Source organism: Amblyraja radiata, chromosome 20 (genome assembly GCF_010909765.2).
Source record: "Amblyraja radiata isolate CabotCenter1 chromosome 20, sAmbRad1.1.pri, whole genome shotgun sequence".
Lineage (NCBI taxonomy): Eukaryota > Metazoa > Chordata > Chondrichthyes > Rajiformes > Rajidae > Amblyraja > Amblyraja radiata.
Genome location: NC_045975.1, coordinates 45797368 through 45823509, shown reverse-complemented (window position 1 = coordinate 45823509; position 26142 = coordinate 45797368). Strand labels below are relative to the sequence as shown.

Genomic DNA, 26142 nt, shown 5'->3' with positions numbered 1-26142 from the left:
ACACATTTAATCCAGACAAAATTAGGAGAGTGCACTTGTTATCCCCCCCCCCCCCTCCCCAACCCACCCCTGGGAAGTCACCCCAAAAATGTGAAGCCTTGGCTTGGTAAAACGGCCGACCTCGACCTCATCAGGACTTCCGCGGCCGACTGGCGAGTCACATTTGCCCCCTGTGGCCGGCAGATCTGTTCCCAAAGCCAACTTCCGAGGCAGGTGCCGAGCTAAACTGATCTCATCAACTGATACTTGAACCCTATCCCTGCATATCCATGTGCCTATTTAAATGCAATTTAAACGCAGCCATCGTATCTGCCTCCACCACTACCCGTAACAGCTCATTCCAGACACCCACCACACACTGTCTAAAAAAAAACTTGCCCCGCACATCTCCATTAAAGTTACCACCTCTCGATTCATAGCTATGCCTTGCATTCTTTGCATTTCCACCCTGGGGAATAAGGTTCTGACTGTCGACATTATATATGTCTCCATAATATCATATACAGTTGGGACCTTTCTTCAGACAGGAAGAAGAAAAAGGCGGGGAAACCGAACTAGTCCAAGCCACAAAGTAGATGATGAACGCATGACAAGATCATGAGAGGAATAGAGCAGGTAGACTCAAACAGTCGCTTGCCCAGAGAAAGGGAATCAAGAACCAGGGGACATAGATTCAAGGTAAATGGGGGAAAGGTTTAATAGGAATCTGAGGGGTAACTTTCTCACACAAAGAGTGGTAGGTGTATACAATTAGGTAGGTACTTGGATAGGACAGGTTTAGTGAGATATGGGCCAAACGTAAGCAGGTGGTACTAGTGTAGATGGGACATGTTGGTCGGTGTGGACAAGTTGAGCAACTGGGCCCGTTTCCAGGCTGTATGACTATGACATACCTCCAAGGAGTAAGCAGTGAAAGACCTTAGCGGGTCGATGAGCAGTTTGAAAGTGAAGAGCCTCAACTTTGAAATTGATTTGATGGTCATCAGGTAAAATCTTATACTTCCACTGGCTTTCACAGCAGAAGAAGCCAGTGTTTTTATCGATCTCTGGGTCAGTAAAAGTGATCTCTTTAGCATCAATCATCTTCTCATTTTTGAACCACATGAACTTAACATCCTTTGGATAGAAGCCACGTGCATGGCACGAGAATGTTGTCAAATCTCCTGGTTTGGGATATTGTGGTTGAATTTTCATGTCGTCCAATAACGGTGGAGACACTGCAAAAAAAACAAAACAACATTAACTCTTGGATAGAATGTAATACAAAAGCAAATGCAGATGCTGGTTTATACCAAAGATAGACATAAAATAGACATGGAGTGAATGTGGAGAGGATGTTTCTACTAGTGGGAGAGTCTCGGACCAGAGGCCACAGCCTCAGAATAAAATGATGTTGTGGCGGCTCCCAAGGGTCGGGCCATTTCCACTATCGAACTCCTCGGCACGGGCATGGATGAGTCCGGGGGCGGCCCTTAGCTACAGGGATAAAGGACAGGGGTTTAGGTGCAATCTCTCTCTTGCAGACTTGTCTGGTCAGGAGAAGGACAGCAAATAAAATGCTTCCCGAAACACCAGGCTCCTCGCCTTCATTTCGGGATTATCATCGCGTTACATTGGTGACCCCGACGTGATGCCCACCGGACGCCGCTCCAGAGGTCGTATGAAGGCCCGTTCCGGATGTTGGATCACAGACAGACAACCTTTGTGTTGTACATGGGGGTCCGGCCGGAGGCTGTGTCGATTGACCGGTTAAAGCCGGCACATTTGGACATTGACCAACCTCGGCCGCGAGGTCGCCCCCCCTTCGCAACTCCCTCCGCCTGACACTCCACCTGTCCTCCCGCCGGACCCTCGACCTGTGCCACCGCCGGCCCCTCTGTCGGCCGACTTCCATACGCGGTCCGGTCGGGTTGCATGCCTCCTGTTCTGGGAGGGGGGGGGCTTCTGTGGCGGCTCCCAAGGGTCGGGCCATTTCCACTATCGAACCCCTCGGCACGGGCATGGATGAGTCTGAAGGCGGCCCTTAGTTACAGGGATAAAGGGCAGGGGTTTAGGTGCAATCTCTCTCTTGCAGACTCGTCTGATCAGGAGAAGGAAGGCGAATAAAATATCTCCCCAAACACCTGCCTCCTTGCCTTCATTTCGGGATTTTCATCACACTTCAATGTATCTTTTCAAAGGAGATGAGGAAGAATTTATTTAGTCAGAGTGTGTGAAATATGTGGAATTCATTGCCACAAAAGGCTGTGGAAGCCAAGTCAATGGATATTTTTAAGGTGGGGGTTGACCGGGGTGATTAGTACGGGTGTCAGGAGTTATGGGAAGAAGGCAGGAGAAGGGGGTTGAGGGGGAAAGATAGGTCAACTATGAATCGATGATGAAGTAGACTTGATAGGCTGAATGGTCAAATGAAATGGCAGTAGTAACTCAGCGGGTCAGGCAGCATCTCTGGAGAACATGGATAGATGACGTTTTGGATTGGGACTGAAGAACGGTCTGAAGATAATAATAATAATAATAATAATAATAACTTTATTTATAAAGCACTTTAAACAACCGCAGTTGCCACAAAGTGCTGTACATGAGGACTCATGGACAAAAAGTTATTACACACCATTAAAAACTGTAAAACGAAGGACTAAAAAACAGTAAAAATTAAAAGACATTAAAAGCACTAAGAACAGGAGCAATGTCTCAGCCAGTGTCGAAAGCCAGAGAATAAAAATGTGTTTTTAGGGAGGATTTGAAGATGGACAGTGAGGGGGCCTGTCTGATGTGCAACGGCAAGGTGTTCCAGAGTGCCGGAGCAGCAACAGAAAAGGCTCTATCCCCTCTGAGCTTCCGCTTAGACCTTGGTACCTCAAGGAGCAGCTTATCAGCTGACCTGAGGCACCGGGCAGGAGCATATAGGTGGAGCAGCTCAGAGAGGTAAGGCGGGGCGAGCCCATTCAACGATTTGAAAACAAATAAGAGAATTTTAAAATGAACTCGAAAGTGCACTGGGAGCCAGTGAAGGGAGGCCCAAATTGGCGTAATGTGCTCCCTCTTTCGAGTTCCGGTCAAAAGGCGAGCGGCAGCATTTTGAACCAGCTGGAGACGAGCCAATGAAGCTCGTGCGACTCTAGAGTAGAGTGCGTTACAGTAATCCAGCCTAGATGTAATAAAGGCATGGATTACTGTTTCAAAATGCTGCCGCTCGAGGATGGGCTTCACCTTTGCCAGCTTCCTTAGGTGAAAGAAGCTGGACTTAACCACCGCGCCTATTTGTTTATCTAGTTTAAAATCACCGTCCATCCTAAAACCCAGGTTTAAAACTGTTGGCTTTACGGACAATGCCAGTGGACCCAAGTCAACAAAGGGAGGTTCACGGCAGCCATTGGGGCCAAACAAAATCACCTCTGTCTTTTTTTCATTAAGTCCCAGAAAGTTTAAGGCCATCCAGGACTTAATGTCCTCAAGACAAGACAGAAGTGATTTTAGAGAATAGTCGTCTTCTTTCCTGAGTGGCATATATAACTGGCTATCATCTGCGTAAAAGTGAAAGAAGATGCCATGCCTTCTTAAAATTGAGCCCAGAGGAAGTAGGTATAGGGGCCCTAAAACTGAGCCCTGTGGAACCCCATATGCCAAGGGAGTGGAGGAGGATTCAAAGCCAGCAAGGCTTACACGCATGGTTCTGTCTGCCAGATAGGACCTGAACCATCCCAGGGCACTGCCACAAATGCCCACTTGGCGCTGTAATCGGGAAATTAAAATTTCATGGTCCACTGTATCGAAGGCGGCAGATAGGTCTAGCAAGACAAGAACCACATAATTACCGGAGTCGTTTGCCAGGAGGATGTCGTTAAAAACCCTTAGCAGAGCCGACTCTGTGCTATGCATAGCTTTGAATCCAGACTGGAAAACCTCCCGAATATTGTGCTCATCCAGGAAGAGTTTCAGCTGAGCATAAACTACTTTCTCCATGACTTTAGAGATAAATGGCAACTTGGAGATCGGCCTAAAATTGGCCAGAACAGTTTGGTCCAGGCCGGGTTTCTTAAGTAGTGGTTGCACTACAGCATGTTTAAAATTTACGGGGACAACCCCAGAACACAAGCTACTGTTTATGATGGCGAGAACCGACTGCCCTATACTCGGGAAAACCTCTTTAAAAAGAAGAGGAGGGACAGCATCACAAGGGGAACCCGACGGCTTAATATGGCTAACCACATCCTCTAGACCCGACAATGTCAGAGGCACAAACTTATCGAATGCCACCAGGCATGGGGCCGGAACAGAGGGGTCAGAGGCAGGAGCTGAGATGAGAGCCCTTATAGAAACAACCTTATTGATAAAGAAGTGCAGGAAGTCATTGCACAATTCGGACGATGCTTCCAGGCAGACAGGCTGTGGGGCATTTAAAACAGAATCAATGGTTTTGAATAACACACGTGGGTCGTGACGCTTAGACACTATTATATTAGACAGGTAATATCTTTTGGCCTCTTTAACAGTATTTTGGTAATTTCGCCAGCTGTCCTTTAGAATTTGCGATGAAACCTGCAGCCTGTCCTTCTTCCACTTTCGTTCAGCTCTGCGACACTCCCGTCGAGCTGTACGAGTTGCGTCACTGAACCAGGGCTCGGGTTTAGCTCTGGGCTGCAAAGTTTTTAACGCAGCCACAGAGTCCAGTATAGTTCTGCAGGAGGAGTGGAACCAAGAACTAATCTCCTCCGTACCAAGGGAAGTGGACAGAGGGGGCACAGAGCTGATCGAAAGCAGCAGTGATGGGTCCCGACCCAAAACATCACCCATCAATTTTCTCCAGAGGTGTTGCCCACCCCACTGAGTTCCTCCAGCACTTTGTGTTTGTCACTAATTCTTGCAATTTAAGATTGGAACTCAGACAATAGGTGCAGGAGTAGGCCATTCGGCCCTTCGAGCCAGCACCGCCATTTAATGTGATCATGGCTGATCATCCCCAATCACTACCCCGTTCCTGCCCTCCCCATATCCCCCGACTCCGCTATTTTTAAGAGCCCTATCTAGCTCTCTTGAAAGTATCCCGAGAACCTATTCACCGTATCCAGAGAACTTATCCAAAGTATCCACCGAGGCAGAGAATTCCACAAACTCACAACTCTCTGTGAAAAAAAGTGTTTAATCGTCACTGTGGCCCCTGGTTCTGGACTCCCCCAACATCGGGAACATGTTTCCTGCCTCTAGCGTGTCCAAACCCTTAATAATCTTATATGTTTCAATAAGATATCCTCTCATCCTTCTAAACTCCAGAGTGTACAAGCCCAGCCGTTCCATTCTCTCAGCATATGACAGTCCTGCCATCCTGGGAATTAACCTTATAAACCCAAGCTGCACTCCCTCAATAGCAAGAATGTCCTTCCTCAAATTAGGGACCAAAAATGCGCACAATACTCCAGGTGTGGTTGCACTAGGGCCCTATACAACTGCAGAAGGACCTCTTTGCTCCTATACTCAAATCCGCTTGTTATAAAGGCCAACATGCCATTCGCTTTCTTCACTGCCTTCTGTACCTGCATGCTTACTTTCATTGACTGATGAACAAGGACCCCCAGATCCCGTTGTACTTCCCCTTTTCCCAACTTGACGCCATTTAGATAGTAATCGGCCTTCCTGTTTTTGCTACCAAAGTGGATAACCTCACATTTATCCGCATTAAACTTCATCTGCCATGCATCTGCCCACTCCCCCAACCTGTCCAAGTCACCCTGCATTCTCATAGCATCCTATTCACAGTTCACACTGCCACCCAGCTTTGGGTCATCTGCAAATTTGCTAATGTTACTTTGAATCCCTTCATCTAAATAATTGATGTAAATTGTAAATAGCTGCGATCTCAGCACTGAACCTTGCGGTACTCCACTAGTCACTGCCTGCCATTCTGAAAGAGACCCGTTAATCCCTACTCTTTGTTTCCTCTCTGCCAACCAATTTTCTATCCATGTCAGCACTCTACCCCCAATACCATGTGCCCTAATTTTACCCACTAATCTCCTATGTGGGACCTTATCAAATGCTTTCTGAAAGTCCAGGTACACTACATCCACTGACTCCTTGTCCATTTTCCAAGTTACATCCTCAAAAAATTCCAGAACATTAGTCAAGCATTTGTAAATCCATGCTGACTCAGACCGATTCTGTTACTGCTATCCAAATGTGCCGCTATTTCATTTTTTATAATTGACTCCAGCATCTTCCCCACCACCGATCTCAGTCTAACTGGTCTATAATTCCCTGTTTTCTCTCTCCCTCCTTTCTTAAAAAGTGGGATAACATTAGCTACCCTCCAATCCACAGGAACTGATCCTGAGTCTATAGAACATTGGAAAATTATCACCATGCATCCACGATTTGTAGAGCCACTCCCTTAAGTACCCTGGGATGCAGACCATCAGGCCCTGGGGATTTATCAGCCTTCAGTCCCATCAGTCTACCCAACACCATTTCCTGCCTAATGGGATTTCCTTCAGTTCCTCCGTCACCCCAGATCCTCTGGCCACTACTATATCAGGAAGATTGTTTGTGTCCTCCTTAGTGAAGACGGATCCAAAGTACCTGTTCAACTCATCTGCCATTTCCTTGTTCCCCATAATAAATTCACCTTTTTCAGTCTTCAAGGGTCCAACTTTGGTCTTAACTAATTTTTTCCTCTTCACATACCTAAAGAAGCTTTTACTATCCTCCTTTATATTCTTATTTGACTATCCTCCTATATATCCTCCTTTATATAACTTGGACCTTGAAGTGCAGGGGCGGTGAAGGGGTGATTTTATAGAGGTGTATAAAATTATGAGAGGAATAGATCAGGTAGATGCACAGAGTCTCTTGCCTAGATTAGGTGAATCGAGGACCAGAGGACATAGGTTGAAGGTGAAGGGGAAAAGATTTAATAGGAATCTGAGGGGTTACGTTTTCACACAAAGGGTGGTGGGTGTGTGGAACGAGCTGCCAGAGGAGGTAGTCGAGGCTGGGACTATCCCAATGTTTAAGAAACAGTTAAACAGGTACATGGTTAGGACAGGTTTGGAGGGATATGGACCAAACGCAAGCAGGGGTGGACTAGTGTAGCTGGGACATGTTGGCTGGTGTGGGAAAGTTGGGCCGAAGGGCCTGTTTCCATGCTCTATCACTCTAGGTATATGAACAACAATGGACTCCGATATTCAATCTTTCAAAATAAAAAAGAAATAAAACATTCCCTTACTCAGTTTATCCAATTTACGGTCAGTTCTTTTTGTGCCGATGATACTTTCATGCTGGAATTTGCAGGTTAATATCTTTCCAAGGTCTTCTCTCGCAGGGATGAACTTCAGATGATCTGTGAAGCTATAACGACCATCGGAGCCCAAGGTGGGTTCAGTTTCAGCTTTAGTTTCCTGCATTAGTTTGTTATCCATTTTCCAAGTAACTGTAATGTTCTTTGGGAAGAAGGAATGTATCCTGCAGGCTGAAACAGCAAATTCTTCTGCAATTGGAATTTCCGGCGCCAACTTAATGTCTTCACATTCTGGGATTGCTGAAGAGAAAGGGAAGGAAAAAGTTGTGAAAGGTTCAGACATTCTGCAGGGATTTTTGTTCGAGTCATATAACACGGAAATAGGCCCTTCAGTCAAGCTTGTCCACAACCAAGATGCCCCATCTCAGCTCATCCCATTTATAGACATTTGGCTTGTATCCCTTTAAACCTTTCCTATCCATGTATCTGTTCAAGTCTTTGAAATGTGTTATAGTACCTGTCTCAACTACCTCCTCTGGCACTCTTTCCACACACCCAATACCTTCTGATTGAAAACGTTTCCCCTCAGATTTCTACTAAATCTTGCCCCTTTCACTTTAAACTTATGCCATCCGGTTTGTTGATCCCCCTATCCTGTGTAAAAGACGCCTCTATAAGATCAGCCAACCTGCCCTCCAAAAAAATGTTCTAACCTGCTCAAACTCTCCCTCTTGCTCAGGCCCTCAAGTCACAGCAACATCCACATAAATCTTCTCTTCACTCCTTGAAGCTTAGTGACATCCTTCCTATAGCAGGGTGACCAAAACTGAACAACTAAATGTTGCCTCGCCAACATCATGTACAACTGTAACATAACATCTCAACTTCTATCCTCAATACCATGACAAATGAAGGCCAATGTACCAAAATCCTTCTTTATCACCCTATCTACCTTCGACACCACTTTCAGGGAACAACGCACCTGCACTCCTAGGTCCCTCTGTTCTACAACATTTCCCAGGGTCCTACCATTCATTGTAAGGTTCTGCCTTGGTTTGATTTACCAAATATGCAGCACCTGGCACTTTAGACTTTGGAGATACAGAGTGAAACCGGCTCTTCAGCCAACCGAGTCCATGCCGACCATCGATCGCCCCATACTCTACCACAATCCTACACACGGGGCAATTTACAATTTACAAAAGCCAACTAACCTACACATCTGTAGGTCTTTGAAGTGTGGGAGGCCAGAGCACCCAGAGAAAACCCACAGTCACAAGGAGAACATACAAACTGTATTGATCTGCATTAAACTCCATTGGCTATTCCATAGCCCACTTGCACAGATGATCAAAAGCCAAATGTGATTTTTGATAATCATCTTCACTGTCCACGATACCACCTACTTTGAAAGGGTAATTAAAAAGTGTTGATATTAAGCCAGAGTGGACATTGGTAGCACATTCACCTGAATTATCATCCTGATGCCTGGTCTAACCTGCATATAGATTTGGTAAAATACATTCTTTGGTCTGCCCGAAACTTGTTGGTCTCCCAGCACATGGCCACTGGCACATTCCAGACTGCAGGAGTACGTGCTGAGGGGAAGAGCCTGCTCCTATTGTATCTTACAATCCATAATAGGAATAGAGAAATTCTGACTGTACCTTTTACGTCAAGTTTGACCTGATGTTGTGTGTTTGAAGCCGTAGCTGGATGTTCAACTTCACAAACATACACTGTTTCATGGTCTGCGAGAATCGTCGGTGTAAATTTTAGGAAACTGGTGACACTATAAGTATTGTCTTCATTGGTCAACTCATTTAGAGAGTGGGAATATTTAGGCAGATCCTTTTCCCCAGCAGCAATAACATCTTCGCTTCCAAACACAGTTCTCACAATTTCTTTCAATCCCATGTTCTCTTTTGCTTTGTTGGGTTTTTGGTACCAGGTGATGGCCAGTGGTCTTGGCTTAAATCCGTCAATAGGACAAGACAGAGCAATCATCTCTTCATGAATAATGTGAGGCGGAGCAAGAATATTAGTCATCTTTGGTGCAACTGTTTTTATTTGAGAAAGGAAAAAGGAGAGAAGATTTCATGGTTTTAGAATTGACAGTGCATTGTATAAAACTTGCTGAGTTTATTTTGTCTAGTGCAGTTACATAGAAACATAGAAAATAGGTGCAGGAGTAGGCCATTCGGCCCTTTGAGCCTGCACCGCCATTCAATATGATCATGGCTGATCATCCAACTCAGTATCCCGTACCTGCCTTCTCTCCACACTCCTTGATCCCTTTAGCCACAAGGGCCACATCTAACTCCCTCTTAAATATAGCCAATGAACTGGCCTCAACTACCTTCTGTGGCAGAGAATTCCAAAGATATATGAAAGTCCTGACATCCCAGGAATCAGTCTGGTGAACCTTCTCTGTACTCCCTCTATGGCAAGAATGCCTTTCCTCAGATTTGGAGACCAAAACTGTACGCAATACTCCAGGTGTGGTATCACCAAGACCCTGTACAACTGCAGTAGAACCTCCCTGTTCCTATACTCAAATCCAGTTGAGATGTAACTGCAATCCAGCCATTTTAACAGACCCACACACACTAGTAAGATTTACTGCATAGTATTTCGGATTATTCGTGAGATATAATTACAGAAAGGACGGCTAACTTAAAAGTATATATTTAAAACAGAGTAATTTTGGGCGGAACAGTGGCGTAGCTGGTAGAGCTGCTGTCTCATAGAGCCGGACATCCAGGTTCGATCCTGACCTCCGGTGCTGTCTGTGTGGAGTTTGCACATTCTCCCTATATGTGGGAGTTTCCTCCCACATCCCAAAGACGTGTGGGTTTGTAGGTTAATGCCCTCAGCGTGTAGTGAATAGGTGAGGAAGTGGAATAATATGGAACAGGTGATCGATGGTTGGTGTGGACTTGGTGGGTAGAAGCGCCTGTTTCCATGCTGTCTCTCTAAGCTAAACTACATTTTACCTGAGATATTGATTTAGTAAGACGCTTTTATAAACAAATAAAGATCATTGTTTTCTTGACATCATTTAGTCTACTTTAGAAACACAGCATGCAAACAGACCCTTCAATTAAAAAAACCCACAGCAACCATCGATCACCTGTTCACACTAGTTCTATGTTATCCCACTTTTTCAACCACTCTCTTAACACTAGGGGCAATTTACAGAGGCCAATTAACCTACAAACCCGCACATCTTTGGAATATGGGATGAAACCGGAGCACCGGGAGAAAACCCAGCAGTCACAAGGAGAACGTGCAAACTCCACACAGACAACACCCCGGGTCAATCTCCGAGCCTCTGTCCCTGTGAGGCAGCAGCTCTACCTGCTGCACCGTGTGCCACACTGTATACTTACTTCCTTCAACTTTCAATTGGATGGATTTAATAATAGGCTTTCCAAGAGTGCTATGTAAAACGTGAAGAAAGAGGACAGTTCCGTCATCTTTATCAATATCAGGGATGAATATAATTTTGCATTTTGCACTGGGGCGGCCATCATGTGTAACAGCTGTCATCTCAATGCGGAAAGACTCCTTTGCAGAGTCGCCGTTGCAAATAAGTCTTTGCTGGTCAATAGCTTCAGGTGCTTGCGAGTGGCCAGGTGCAGAGCTCCATTGGAAAATCTCACTTTTATTTCCCCCCTCTCTTTGTAGAAAACAACAAAGCGAAATGTTTGCAGGCTTATATCCTAATATATGACAAGTCAGAACAGTTTCTTCCAAATGTATAATGTGTGGTGGTTTGTCGATTTCAGACACTTTAGGAGGTACTAGAAAAAATAAATACATTTTGATGTTATTCTTCTTTTGGAAGAGGTTTATGTCACTTTAAAAGTATCAGAACAAATTCATCATTCATCTACATAAAACATCCACTGTAATAAATATGGATGTAAGAACACCTGGCTCAATATCTCATTACATTTTTGGTATCTCCACATTTATAAATAACATGAGAATCAGTAAGTAGATCAGAGACAAAAATAAAGCCAAGGATATGAAAAAATGAATCGAAATCAGGATGCAAGGACAAAAGAACTGGAAATGCAGAGGTGAGAAATGCTGGTGTACCTCAAGAACAAAGAAAGATCAGCCGATGAAAGTTAGACGTTAATAGAAATGAATGGATGTGGAGAGGATGCTTCCACAAGTGGGAGAGTCTAGGACCAGAGGGAACAGCCTCAGAATAAAAGGACGTACCTACCTTTAGAAAGGAATCACAAACCTATCAATTCTTGAAAACCTATCAATTTATTTGGCTTTAGAAATACCCAATGATTTGGCCTCCACAATTGCCTGTGGCAATTAATTCCACAGATTCATCCCCCTCTGGCTAAGGAAATTCTTCCTCATCTCCATTCTAAAGGAACGTCCTTTTACTCTGAGGCTGTGGCCTCTGGTCCTAGACTCTCCCACTACTGGAACCATCCTCTCCACGTCCACTCTATCTATCTAACTAATGTTTTCCAGGAGATCAGCTAAAATTATCTGACAGTTCACATTCAGACGAGTGAATAAATGCATGAAATATAGAACATTGAACAGAGTACAGCACAGGAACAGGCCCTTCAGCCCACAATGCTCATGCCGAACGTAAATTAATCTGCTCTGCCTCCACAACCACCCCCTGGCAGCATGTTCCAGGCAACCCCCAACACACCTCTGTGTAAAAAAAATTGTCGTCCATATCTCCATAAAACTTTGCCTCTCATCTTAAAGTTATGCCCTCTGGTCTTTGACATTTCCACCCCAGGGATAAGATTCTGATTATCTATGCTTCGCATAATTTGACAATTTCTATCAGATCTTTCCTCAGCCTTTTCCTCACTCTAGAGAAAATAATCAAAGTTTAGAAACATAGAAAATAGGTGCAGGAGTAGGCCATTCGGCCCTTCGAGTCTGCACCGCCATTCAATATGATCATGGCTGATCATCCAACTCAGTATCCTGTACCTGCCTTCTCTCCATACCCCGATCCCTTTAGCCACAAGGGCCACATCTAACTCCCTCTTAAATATAGCCAAAGAACTGGCCTCAACTACCTTCTGTGGCAGAGTTCCAGAGATTCACCACTCAAGTTTATCCAATCTTTCCCGTATTTAATACCCTCTAACCCAGGCAGCATTGTGGTAAACCTCTCCCCATGCCTCCACATCCTTCCTGTAAAGTAGCGAGCATAACTGCATGCACTACTACAAATATGGCCTAACTAAAGTCCTATAAAGCTGCAACATGACTTCCTGCCTCTTATACTCAATGTCGTGTCTGATGGAGGCAAGCATTCTATACCATACCATATCAAACACAGAAAACGATCTTAGGCAAAACGGTTTTGAATGTTCAGGGAAGGAAACTTTACCTTTTCTAAAAATCTTTAGATACATTAAAAATCCTCCGATCATGATCAAGGAACACAGCAGTATACTACCAATAACACAGCCTGTTATTATTCCCCCTGGCACAACGACTTCTGGCTCTGTAAGAAAAAAAGTTTTAATAACAATTAGCAAAAAAACCTATATTCATTACACAAGACTATTTCCAAAACAACGACATAGGCAGCATAGTAGCACAGCAGTAGAGTTGCTGCCTCACAGTGCCAGAGACAAAGAAAAGCTTTTCAATGTACCTCAGTACAAATGACAATCAAGTAATCTAAACCTGGGTTCGATCCTGACTCCGGGTGCTAATTGTGCGGAGTATGTACGTTGTCCCTGTGACCTCGTGAGTTTCCTCCGGGTGATTCGGTTTCCTCCCACACGCCAAAGTCGTGGGGGATTGTGAGTTACTTAGATTCTGTAAATTCTCGCTTGTGTGCAGGATGCAAAACTGGGATAATAGAGAACGGCCTCCTCCATGGCCAGAGTGAGGACCATCGTAAGTTGGATGAGCAGCACCTCATATTTCGCCTGGGAAGTTTGCACCCCAGCGGTATGAACATTAACTTCTCTGCTTTCAGGTAGTCTTTACTTTTTCCTCCCCTTCTCAGCTCTCCCTCTGCCCACTGGCTCCACCTCTTCCTTTCTTCTTCCCCTTCTTCCCCCCCCCCCTCCCCCCTCCCCTCACATCAGTCTGAAGAAGGGTTTTGGCCCGAAATGTTGCCTATTTCCTTCACTCCATAGATGCCACCTCACCCGCTGAGTTTTGTCTAACAGAGAACTAATGTACATGGTTGACATGGACTCAGAGGGTCGAAGGGTCGGTTTCCACGCTGTATCTCTAAACTAAGCGAAACTAGTATTCCCTATTGGATCCGGGATATTTTGCTTCAGATAACAATCTCAAATGTATTTGATGAATTTGCTTTGTAACGCTGCTTCACAACTTGGTGTGTCTGGTCTCTATTGAGACTGAATGCCCGGCACAATTCATTTTTGTTCCAAACGTCTAGATTTTGTGCTCCAAACGGCTCGCATTAAAATGCAAGACCTGAAGAGTCCCGATTTGAAATGTCACCTATCCATGTTTTCGAGAGATGTAGCCTGACCCAGTATACCAGTAGAGGAGCTTTGAATTTCAGGTTAATACCATAGGATTACAAAATCAGGGGACATAAGTAAGGGAAAGATTTAAAGGGAACCTGAGGGACAACTTTTTCCCACACAGGTGTATATGGAACGAGCTGCCAGAAGAGGTAGTTGAGGCAGGTGCAATAACTACATTTAAAAGACACTTGGACAGATACATGGATAAGAAAGGTTGAGAGGGACATGGACCAAACGCGGGCAGGTGGGACTAGCTTAGATGGGGCATCTTGATCGGCATAGGCAAGTTTGGCCAGATTCCTTGCTGCAGATGTTGGTTTACATAAATAAATGCCTCCTAGTGTGCAGGGTTGTTTAAGAAAGAACTGTAGATGCAGGATAAATCGAAGGAAGACCAAAATGCTGGAGAAACTCAGCAGGCGAGGCAGCATCGATGGAGCGAAGGAATAAGTGACGTTTCGGGTCGAGACCTTTCTTCAGACTGATGGGGGGGGCAGGAAAAAGAAAGGAAGAGGTGGAGACAGTAAGTAGGCTGTGGGAGAGCTGGGAAGGGGAGGGGAAGGGGAGAGAAAGCAAGGACTACCTAAATTGGAGAAGTTAATGTTCATATCGCTGGGGTGTAAACTACCCAAGCGAAATGTGAGGTGCTGCTCCTCCAATTTGCGGTAGGACTCATACTGGCCATGGAGGAGGCTCAGGACAGAAAGGTCGCATTCGGAATGGGAGGGGAAGATGAAGTGCTGAGCCACCGGGAGATCAGGTTGGTTAATACGAACCAAGCGGAGATGTTGGGCGAAGTGATCGCCAAACTTGCGCTTGGTCTCACCGATGAAGAGCAGTTGACACCTAGAGCAGCGGATGCAATAGATGAGGTTGGAGGAGGTGCAGGTGAACCTCTGCCTCACCTGGAAAGACTGCTTAGGTCCTTGGGTGGAGTCGCGGGGGGAGGTAAAGTGACAAGTGTGGCATTTCCTGCGGTTGCAAGGGAAAGTACCAGGGGAGCGGGTAGTTTGGGTGGGAAGGGACAAATTGACCAGGGAGTTACGGAGGGAGCCGTCTCTACGGAAAGCTGAAAGGGGAGGAGATGGGAAGATTTGGCCTGTGGTGGGATCCCGTTGGAGGTGGCAAAAATGTTGTTGTATGTGGCGGCTGGTGGGGTGGAAGGTACATCAATGATCTGGATGAAGGTGTGGTAAATTGGATTAGTAAGTATGCAGATGATACCAAGATAGGGGGTGTTGTAGATAATGAAGAGGATTTCCAAAGTCTACAGTGATTTAGGTCATTTGGAGAATGGGCTGAAAGATGGCAGATGGAGTTTAATGCTGATAAATGTGAGGTGCTACACCTTGGCAGGACAAATCAAAATAGGACGTACATGGTAAATGGTAGGGAATTGAAGAATGCAGTTGAACAGAGGGATCTGGGAATAACCGTGCATAGTTCCTTGAAGGTGGAATCTCATATAGATAGGGTGGTAAAGAAAGCTTTTGGTATGCTAGCCTTTATAAATCAGAGCATTGAGTATAGAAGCTGGGATGTAATGTTAAAATTGTACAAGGCATTGGTGAGACCAAATCTGGAGTATGGTGTACAATTTTGGTCGCCCAATTATAGGAAGGATGTCAACAAAATAGAGAGAGTACAGAGGAGATTTACTAGAATGTTGCCTGGGTTTCAACAACTGTTACAGAGAAAGGTTGAATAAGTTAGATCTTTATTCTCTGGAGCGCAGAAAGTTAAGGGGGGACTTGATAGAGGTCTTTAAAATGATGAGAGGGATAGACAGAGTTGATGTGGACAAGCTTTTCCCTTTGAGAATAGGGAAGATTCAAACAAGAGGACATGACTTCAGAATTAAGGGACAGAAGTTTAGGGGTAACATGAGGTGGAACTTCTTTACTCAGAGAGTGGTAGCGGTGTGGAATGAGCTTCCAGTGGAAGTGGTGGAGGCAGGTTCGTTGGTACCATTTAAAAATAAATTGGATAGGCATATGGATGAGAAGGGAATGGAGGGTTATGGTATGAGTGCAGGGGAGGTGGGACTAAGGGAAAATAATTGTTCGGCACGGACTTGTAGGGCCGAGATGGCCTGTTTCCGTGCTGTAATTGTTATATGTTATAAGGTGAGGACAAGGGGGACTCTGTCCTTGTTACGAGTGGGGGGGGGGGGGGGTGGGGGTGGGGAGTGAGATCTGAGCTACGGGATATAGAGGAGACCCCGGTGAGAACCTCATCTCAAAGTTTCATTTATTGTCACATACACCAATTGGTGTAGTGAAATTCAAGTTGCCATTGCAGCACATTAATAAGAATACAACACAACATTAAGGAGAATTTAACATAAAACATAAAAACATCCCCCACAATGGTTCCCAAAGTCCAGTCCCCATGTCCACCCATAGTCTGGCCTATTGAGGCCTCCGCAGTCGCCGCTACGGGGCCCGATGTTTCAGGCCCTTCTCGCCAGGTGATGGTGCTCTGGCGTCGGGAGAACCCTCTCAGCGGCTTGGGATGCCTGGAACGGTCGCATCATTACCAGAGACCGCAGCTTCCGAAGCTAACATGCCGCGCTGGACGGAGCTCCACCACTGGCGATCTCAGCGAGAGATCCCAGGCTCCGTGATGTTAAAGTCAGCGCCGCTGCCCACGGCTGGCCGCTCCACAGTCCCGCAGTTCCGCGATGTTTCATCGGCGGACTCAGCATTCCGGAGCTCCAGCGCGGCGACCCGGGCAAGGCATCGCCCGCTCCGCGATAGCCCTCCAGCGCTGTGCTGCCGCCGAAGCCGTGGTTCTGGCCAGTCCCGTCAGGAAACGCCGCTCCAGACCCAGATGGTAGGCCGCGAGGACGGGTCGAGATGCTGCCTCTCCGACCAGGTAGGCACTGAGAGATACAGTTTCCCCCTCCCCCCACACTCCCCACACATAAAAAGAGCAGACCTCCAATCAACACTTTTTAACGTACTAAAACTAAAAAAAAGAAATGAAAGGAAGAAGAGGGGAAGTCAAAGAGGGGAACCCCCTTCTCCCTAAAGAATGAGGACATCTCCAATGCCCTGGTTTGGAACACCTCATCCTGGGTGCAGATGTGGCGTAGACGGAGGAATTGGGTGTAAGGGATCGAGTCCTTACAGGAAGCAGGGGGGCGGGGGAGATTGGTTGGTTCTGCAGTCGAGACGGGGTTTGGTTGGCCCAACCAATCCCCATCTACAAATACTCTCCTCTGCCTAGTTGAGCTGGTCCTTACCCTCAATAACTTTTCCTTTGACTCCTCCCATTTCCTCCAAATACATGGTGTAGCTATGGGCACGCGCATGGGCCCCAGCTATGCCTGCCTCTTTGTCGGGTACGTCGAACAATCCTTGTTTGAGGCGTACCGTGGCCCTATCCCCGAACTCTACCTGCGCTACATGGACGACTGCATTGGTGGTACCTCCTGCACCCATACAGAACTCATCCATTTCACCACTAACTTCCATCCGGCACTGAAACTGACATGGACCATTTCCGACATCTCCCTACCATTTCTAGACCTCACTATCTCTATCGCAGGTAACAGACTACTGACCGACATCTACTACAAACCCACTGACTACCATGGCTATCTAGACTACACTTCTTACCACCCTGCTTCCTGTAAGGAGTCTATCCCAATTCCTCCAGCTATGCCATATCTGCACCCAGGATGAGTTGTTCCAAACCAGGGCATCGGAGATGTCCTCATTCTTTAGGGAACGGGGGTTCCCCTCTTCGACTGCAGATGAGGCTCTCATCGGGGTCTCCTCTATATCCCTTTGCTCCGCTCTCACTCCCCATCCCCCCACTCGTAACAAGGACAGAGTCCCCCTTGTCCTCAAATTCCACCCTACCAGCCGTCACATACAACAGATAATCAACTGACATTTTCGCCACCTCCAATGAAATCCCATCACTGGCCGTATCTTCCCATCTCCTCCTCTTTCGGCTTTCCGCAGAGACGGCTCCCTACGTAACTCCTTGGTCAATTCGTCCCTTCCCACCCAAACCACACCCTCCCCTCCCAAACCACCCCCTCCCCTGGTACTTTCCCTTGCAACCGCAGGAAATGCCACACTTGTCATTTTACCTCCCCCCTCAACTCCACCCAAGGACCTAAGCAGTCTTTCCAGGTGCAGCAGAGGTTCACCTGCACCTCCTCCAACCTCATCTATTGCATCCGTAGTTCTAGGTTTCAACTGCTCTACATTGGTGAGACCAAGTGCAGGCTTGGCGATCACTTCGCCCAACACCTCTGCTAGGTTCACATTAACCAACCTGATCTCCCGGTGGTCCAGCACTTCAACTTCCCCTCCCATTCCGAATCTGACCTTTCTGTCCTGGGCCTCCTCCATGGCCAGAGTGAGTCCCACCGTAAATTGGAGGAGCAGCACCTCATATTTTGAACATTGACTTCTCCAATTTCAGGTAGTCCTTGCTTTCTCCCTCCTTCCTTCCCCTTCCCAGCTCTCTCACAGCCCACTGTCTCCGCCTCTTCCTTTCTTCTTAACGCCCCCCCCCCCCCACCCCCACATCAGTTTGAAGAAGGGTCTCGACCCGAAATGTCACCTATTCCTTCGCTCCATTGATGCTGCCTCACCCGCTGAGTTTCTCCAGCATTTCTGTCTACCTAGTGTGCAGGGAGTGGATAAGAAAGTGGGATAACATAGAACTAGTGTGAACAGGTGATCGATGGTTGGCATGGATTTGGTGGGCCGAAGGGCCTGCTTCCATGCTGTATCTTTCAATCAGTTAGAATCATGCCGCACAGACAAATGCCCTTCAACCCAACTTGTTCATACTGTCCAAGATACCCATCTACTCCAGACTAACCTGCCCATATTTGGCCGATCTATGGTCGGTGTGGATTCATTGGGCTGAAGGGCCTCTTTCCACATTACCTCTATAACTGAAATTAAACTTACCTCTGACAGTCAGATGGGTGGTCAACTCTGTGTCCTTACCAAGTGATCTATGTCTCACTAAGCAGACATAAGTGTTACCATCGTCCTGGAGTGTTGGACGTAGCCTCATGTGGCTCGACACATTGTAGGTTCCATCCTCATTTTTAACAGGAGCTCCTGTGCAAATGTGGTCTAGGATCTTCTGTTCTCCACTCTTTGATTTCTTGAGCCAGCTTATCTGAATGGCCAAGGGGTAAAACGCAGTACTGTCACATTTCACCGATTTCTCCGTCCCATTCTCAATTGTGATCGCAGTTGCGGATAAACTCATTTGTGGTTTAGCTGTGAAGATAATAATCAATGTTAGTCATACAGTGTGGAAACAGGCCCTTCAGCCCAATCTGCCCACCCGTGCCAGCATGTCCCATAGTCATACAGTGTGGAAACAGGCCCTTCGGCCCAATCTGCCCACACGAGCCAGCATGTCCCATAGTCATACAGTGTGGAAACAGGCCCTTCAGCCCAAATCTTCCCACCCGTGCCAGCATGTCCCATAGTCATTTGATATTAGTCGACATTTAAAAATATCTTTTTAATCCGGAATGCAAAAGTCCCCGGGTGTTGTGCCTCTTGTGAACAGGTTCACCCACTTAGAAGCTGTCGGGACAGAAGACGTTATCACACTGAGCGGCGGACTGGCTTGCGAAGCAAAAAGGGCTGTTGAGCCAAAACCAAAGAGGCCTACGTCAGGCAACGCCATTGTAGTTGGAGACTCCATTGTGAGAGGTACAGACAGGGGTTTCTGCGGCAACAGACGGGATTCGAGGATGGTGTGCTGCCTTCCTGGTGCCAGGATCCAGGATGTCACGGACAGAGTGCAGAAAATCCTCAAGGGGGAAGGTGAACAGCCGGAAGTGGTAGTGCATGTCGGCACAAACGATATCGGAAAGAAGTGGATGAATATTCTGCAGCGTGACTTTAGAGAGCTCGGAAAAATGCTGAAAAGCAGGACCTCCAGGGTTGTTATCTCCGGTTTGCTTCCAGTTCCTCGTGCTGGCGAGAGCAGGAACAGGGAGATACGGGACCTGAATGTGTGGCTGAGGAACTGGTCCACGGGGCAGGGATTTAGATTCTTAGATCACTGAGATCTGTTTTGGAGTAAGGGGGAACTGTACAAAAGGGACGGATTGCATCTTAACAGGTGGGCGACCAGCATTCTGGCAGACAGGTTTGTCACTGCTACACGGGTGGTTTTATACTGAATAAGGGGGGGTGGGGTGTCAAATGGGATAGTCGAGGACGGAGTTAAAGGGAAAGGGAGCAAAGGGATGGTTAATTACCCCAGAATTAACGGGAAAGGAAGCTCACAAAGAGATAGGAGCGTATGGCCAAGTGTAATAGGGATCGATGTGAAAGGTGAGATGCATAAGGAATTAAAAGTATTGTACATGAATGTGCGAAGTATAAGAAGTAAAGTAGATGAGCTCGAGGCTCAGTTAGAGGTTGGTAGATATGACATTGTGGGGATTACTGAGATGTGGCTACAGGAGGATTGGGGCTGGGAACTAAATATTTAGGGTTATACATCGTATAGACAGGACAGGCAGGTGGGAAGAGGAGGGGGGGTAGCTCTGCTGGTGAGGGATGGAATTCAGTCCCTTGCGAGGGGAGACATAGGGACTGACGAGGTAGAGTCACTGTGGATTGAGTTGAGGAATTGCAAAGGCAAGAAGACACTAATTGGTGTTATTTACAGACCCCCAAATAGTAGCCTGGATGTAGGGTGTAAGTTGCAGCAGGAGTTAAAACTGGCATGTAACAAAGTTAATGCCACTGTGGTGATGGGGGATTTCAATATGCAGATAGACTGGGAATATCAGGTTGGTTCAGGACCCCAAGAAAGAGAGTTTGTAGAATGCTTCTGAGATGGATTCTTAGAGCAGCTTGTAATCGAGCCGACCAGAGAAAAGGCAATTCTGGATTTAGGTGTTGTCCAATGAACCAGATATAATAAGAGAACTTGAGGTAAAGGAACCACTTGGAGGTAGTGATCATAATATGATTAGTTTTAATCTGCAATTTGAGAAGGAGAAGGTTAAATCGGAAGTGGCAGTGATGCAGTTGAACAAAGGGGACTATGAAGGCATGAGAGGGGAGCTAGCCAAGGTAGACTGGAAAGGGATCCTAGCAGGAATGACGGTGGAAGAGCAATGGCAGGAATTTCTGGGCATAATCCGGAAGACGCAGGATCATTTCATTCCAAATAGGAAGAAAGATTCTAAGGGAAGTAGGACAAGAGACGTTAGGGATTCTAAGGGAATGGCTGACAAGAGACGTTAGGGATAGAATAAAACTAAAAGAAAATATGTATAACACAGCAAAGAGTAGCCGGAAGCTGAAGGGAAGCTGGCCAGGAATATCAAGGACAGTAAAAGCTTCTTTAGATATGTTAAGGGAAAAAGAGTAGCAAAGTCAAATGTGGGTCCCTTGAAGGCAGACACGGGTGAAATTATTATGGGCAACAAGGAAATGGCAGAAGAGTTGAATAGGTACTTCGGATCTGTCTTCACTAAGGAAGACACAAACAATCTCCCAGATGTACTGGAGGACAGAGGATCTAAGAGAGTAGAGGAACTGAAAGAAATGTTCATTAGGCGAGAAATAGTATTGGGTAGGCGAATGGGACTGAAGGATGATAAATCCCCTGGGCCTGATGGTCTGCATCCCAGGGTCCTCAGGGAGGCGGCTCTAGAAATAGTGGACGCATTGGTGATCATTTTCCAATGTTCAATAGATTCAGGATCAGTTCCTGTGGATTGGAGGATAGCTAATGTTATCCCACTTGTCAAGAAAGGAGCGAGAGAGAAAATGGGGAATTACAGACCAGTTAGCCTGACTTCGGTGGTGGGAAAGATGCTGGAGTCAATTATTAAAGAGGTAATAATGGGGCATTTGGATAGCAGTAAAAGGATTAGTCCAAGTCAACATGGATTTATGAAAGGGAAATCATGCTTGACTAATCTTCTGGAATTTTATGAGGATGTGACAAGTAAAATGGATGAAGGGGTGCCAGTGGATGTAGTGTATCTAGACTTTCAGAAAGCCTTTGATAAGGTCCCGCACGGGAGACTGGTGACTAAAATTAGAGCACATGGTATTGGGGGTAGGGTGTTGACATGGATAGAAAATTGGTTGGCAGACCGGAAGCAAAGAGTAGGAGTGAACGGGTCCTTTTCAGAAAAGCAGGCAGTGGCGAGTGGAGTGCCGCAAGGCTCGGTGTTGGGGCCGCAACTATTTACCATATATATTAATGATTTGGAAGAGGGAATTAGGGGCAACACTAGCAAGTTTGCAGATGACACAAAGCTGGGTGGCAGTGTGAACTGTCAAGAGGATGTTAGGAGGTTGCAGGGTGACCTGGACAGGTTGAGTGAGTAGGCAGATGCGTGGCAGATGCAGTATAGTATAGATAAATGTGAGGTTATCCACTTTGGCGGCAAAAACAAGGGGGCAGATTATTATCTCAATGGGGTTAGGCTAGGTAAGGGGGAGGTACAGCTAGACCTGGGTGTCCTTGTACACCGGTCACTGAAAGTTGGCTTACAGGTACAGCAGGCGGTGAAGAAAGCTAATGGAATGTTGGCCTTCATAACAAGAGGATTTCAGTATAGGAGTAAAGAGGTTATTCTGCAGTTGTATAGGGCTCTGGTGAGACCACATCTGGAGTATTGTGTACGGTTTTGGTCTCCTAATTTGAGGAAGGACATCCTTGTGATTGAGGCAGTGCAGCGTAGGTTCACGAGATTGATCCCTGGGATGGCGGGACTGTCATATGAGGAAAGATTGAAAAGACTAGGCTTGTATTCACATGGAGTTTAGAAAGATGAGGGGTGTTCTTATAGAAACATATAAAATTATAAAAGGACTGGACAAGCTAGATGCAGGAAAAATGTTCCCACTGTTGGGCGAGTCCAGAACCAGGGGCCACAGTCTTAGAATAAAGGGGAGGTAATTTAAGACTTAGGTGAGAAAAATCATTTTCACCCAGAGAGTTGTGAATTTATGGAATTCCCTGCCGCAGTGGAGGCCAAGTCACTGGATGGATTTAAGAGAGAGCTAGATAGAGCTCTAGGGGCTAGTGGAGTCAAGGGATATGGGGAGAAGGCAGGCACGGGTTATTGATAGGAGATGACCATGATCACAATGAATGGCAGTGCTGGCTCGAAGGGCCGAATGGCCTCCTCTTGCACCTATTTTCTATGTTTCTAATCCGAATCAAGTAATGAGTGCACAAATTGAAACGTTTAGTTTAGGTTCGAGATACACCTTCGGCTCATCGAGTCTGCGCTGACCATCAATCACCCCGTACATTAATTCTATCTTACACACTAGCGGCAATTTACAGAAGTCCACACGGTGACAGGGAAAATGTACAGACTCCATACAGATAGCACCCGTAGTCAGGATGGAACTTGAGTCACTGGCACTGGACGGCAGCAAATCTATCACTGTGCCACCCACAGCCTTTCCCCACAATCAACTAGAATGCCGATGGAAAGAACTGTAGGTGGGCTGGTTTACAAAAAGACACGAATTGTTGGGAGTAACAGTGGGTCAGGCAGCATCCCTGGAGAACATGGACAGGTGATGTTTCGAGTCGGAACACATGGGTTACTCCAGCATTTTATGTCCTTTCCGGGTAGAAAGTTGATGTATTAGGTGGTATTAGCTACAAGGAGAAGTTGGACAGACTTGCATTGTTTTCTCTGGAATGTCGGAGGTTGCGTAGACACATGGTGGAGATGTGTTGGGTATTTTTATTTTTAGTTTACAGGTGTATAGCTACACAGCTTGCAATTACATATATATATAACGATTGAGTGAATAATTTTTTGTGATCCGTTTCAAAGAGTAGATTGTCAGAATGTTTAATCCCTGGGTGAAAATATCAAAGACATATAATCAGAGGACAAATTCATTAGACTTCAGGCTTTAGAGATACGGAGTGGAAACAGGCCCTTTAGACCACCGAGTCCATGCCGACCAGCAATCACCCCGTACACTAGCACTATCCTACACAGTAGGGACAATTTAATAATTTTACCAAAGCCAATTAACCTACAAACCTGCACATGTTTAGAGGGTGGGAGGAACCCGGAGCAAACCAATTACAGGGAGAACGTACAAACTCCACACTGACGAGGTCAGGATCGAACCGGTGTCTCTGGAATGTGAGATAGCAGATCTACCCGCTGCGCCACTGTGCATGCCTGAAATATTTGTTAATTGTTTTTACCTGAAACAATCATTGTAGATTTGCCGCTTCCCTGGTCCGGGCTGATGAAGACTACGCAGGTATAATCTCCTTCTTCATTAAATTGAACAAGTGGCAGGAAGAGAGAGGCAATTCCCTTCTTTAACTCATCATCAAAAATCGCAGCATCTTTTCTGTAAGGTGTATGCTTTCCTGCGCTGAATTTATACACTTCCGCCCTGGGGGCCCCCAACGTTTTAAGGTACCAGATGACACCCACATTTTGAAGGTTGATCTCACTGGTCTTGTAACCAGACACTCGGCATTCAAGAAGGGCATCTTTATTCACAAAGACTTCCACCATTTTTGAATTCATTGACACAACCAGATCTCCTCCTTCTGCAATCATAGAGAAACAAGTTGCCAGTCTACAAACAAATCGCCAAACAAAAAGTAGGAAACAAATGTTTAGAGAATTTTGCCACGGTGGTGCAGTGTGAAAATTTAGTTTAGAGATAGAGTGGAAACAGCCCCTTTGGCCCATCGAGTCCATGCCAACCAGCGATACACAAGCACTATCCTGGTGAATCTGTGGGATTCTTTGCCACGGAAGGCTGTGGAGGCAGTCAGTGGATATAGTTAAGGCTGAGATAGGTAGATTTTTGATTAGGACGGGTGTCAGAGGTTATGGGGAGAAGGCAGGAGAATCGGGTTAGGAGGGAGATAGATCAGCCATGACTGAATGGTGGAGCAGACTTGATGGGCCAAATGGCCTAATTCTACTCCCATCACTTATGTTCTTATGATCCTACACACTAGGGACAATTTATAAATTTACTGAAACCAATTAACCTAAGAAACTGCACGTCTTTGGAGTGTGGGAGGAAACTGGAGCACCCGGGGAAAACCCACGCAGTTACAGGGAAAACGTGCAAACTACGTATACAGCACTTGAAAATGTATCATGAATTCATATTCACTTTAGCAAAATAATCCCAATAATCTGAAGAAGGGTCTCGACCCAAAATGTCACCTATTCCTTCGCTCCATAGATGCTGAGTTTCTCCAGCATTCTTATCTACCCCAGATTTTTAATTCATTTGTTGATAAACATTGTCCTTCAGGTTCCTATTAAATCTTTCTCCCCTCACCTTAAACCTATGTGGTTCTTGATTCCCCTACCCTGAGCAAGAGTGTATATTTATCTATTCCCCTCGTGATAGTATACACCTCTATAAGATCACCCCTCAGCCTCCTGCCCTCCAAGGAATAGTCCCAGCCTGCCCAACCTCTCCCCAGAGCTCAGGCCCTGCCAAAATCCTGCTGAATCCTCTCTGCACCTTTTTCAGATTGATGGCAATAAACTGTAAAGAGTGCAGAGAACATTTAGTATCAATGCAACTTGTCACTGGTTGGTGTGAGATTGAGTGTACAGTGGTGGGAAAATGAGTGTACAGTGGTGTGAGATTGAGTGTGCATTGGTGTTTGATTGTGTGTACATATGTGTGAGTGTGTGTACATCGGTGAGAGTAAATGGGCATTGGTGAAAGCGTGTATGTTGGTGTGAGATTGAGTGTACGTAAGTGTGAGAGTGAGCGTACACTGGTGCGGGTGTACACTGGAATGGGTGTACACTGGAGTGAGTGTGAGTGTACACTGGAGTGAGTGTACACTGGAGTGAGTGTGGGAGTGTACACTGGAGTGAGTGTACACTGGTGTGAGTGTGCATTCCTTGGTGAGGGGGCGGCGGGATGCGGCGGCAGTGTCGTCCTTGCCTCTGGGTGTGAGAGAGGTAGCGTCCCAGCCCCGCCTTACCTGCGGCCCCGAGCAGGGCGAGCACAGCGATGAGTCCCGGGAACAGGGCCGGCCACAAGTCGCCACTGCACGGCATGGCCGCCTCGCTTCACCCCGACACCAACCTGGTGCCCCGACACCCGCGGCCCTGAGCCCCGCCGCCCTGGTGCCCTGAACCCCGACACCCGTGGCCCTGAGCCCCGCCGCCCTGGTGCCCTGAGCCCCGACACCGCCCAAACCTCCGCACTCTTTACTTTCACTTTCGCCCGTACACTGACGCTGCGCTGGCGTGACAGGCGGGCGGGGAGAGCTCGTCTGTGTCCGCCCCCGGCTCCACAGGCGATGGGCAACCGCGTTCACACATACACTGTTCTGTCCAACACAGAGAGACACACACACAGCTCTCCCGGGCAGACA

The 26142-nt window shown here is 46.5% G+C and overlaps 1 protein-coding gene across 1 annotated transcript in view; it reads right to left on the bottom strand.

Moving 5' to 3' along the window:
* The window catches only part of LOC116984369, a 32478-nt gene extending 6561 nt beyond the window's left edge, over positions 1–25917 (bottom strand). Inside the window, exons 1-8 of the mRNA XM_033038527.1 lie at positions 25747–25917; positions 23974–24330; positions 18699–19019; positions 12633–12749; positions 10630–11043; positions 8905–9297; positions 7226–7537; positions 894–1217 (exon numbers count right to left, since the gene is read on the bottom strand). Coding sequence (XP_032894418.1) covers positions 894–1217; positions 7226–7537; positions 8905–9297; positions 10630–11043; positions 12633–12749; positions 18699–19019; positions 23974–24330; positions 25747–25822 — 2314 coding nt within the window. The 5' untranslated portion in view covers positions 25823–25917. The remainder of the gene's footprint in view (positions 1–893; positions 1218–7225; positions 7538–8904; positions 9298–10629; positions 11044–12632; positions 12750–18698; positions 19020–23973; positions 24331–25746) is intronic.
* Positions 25918–26142: the final 225 nt, after the last annotated feature.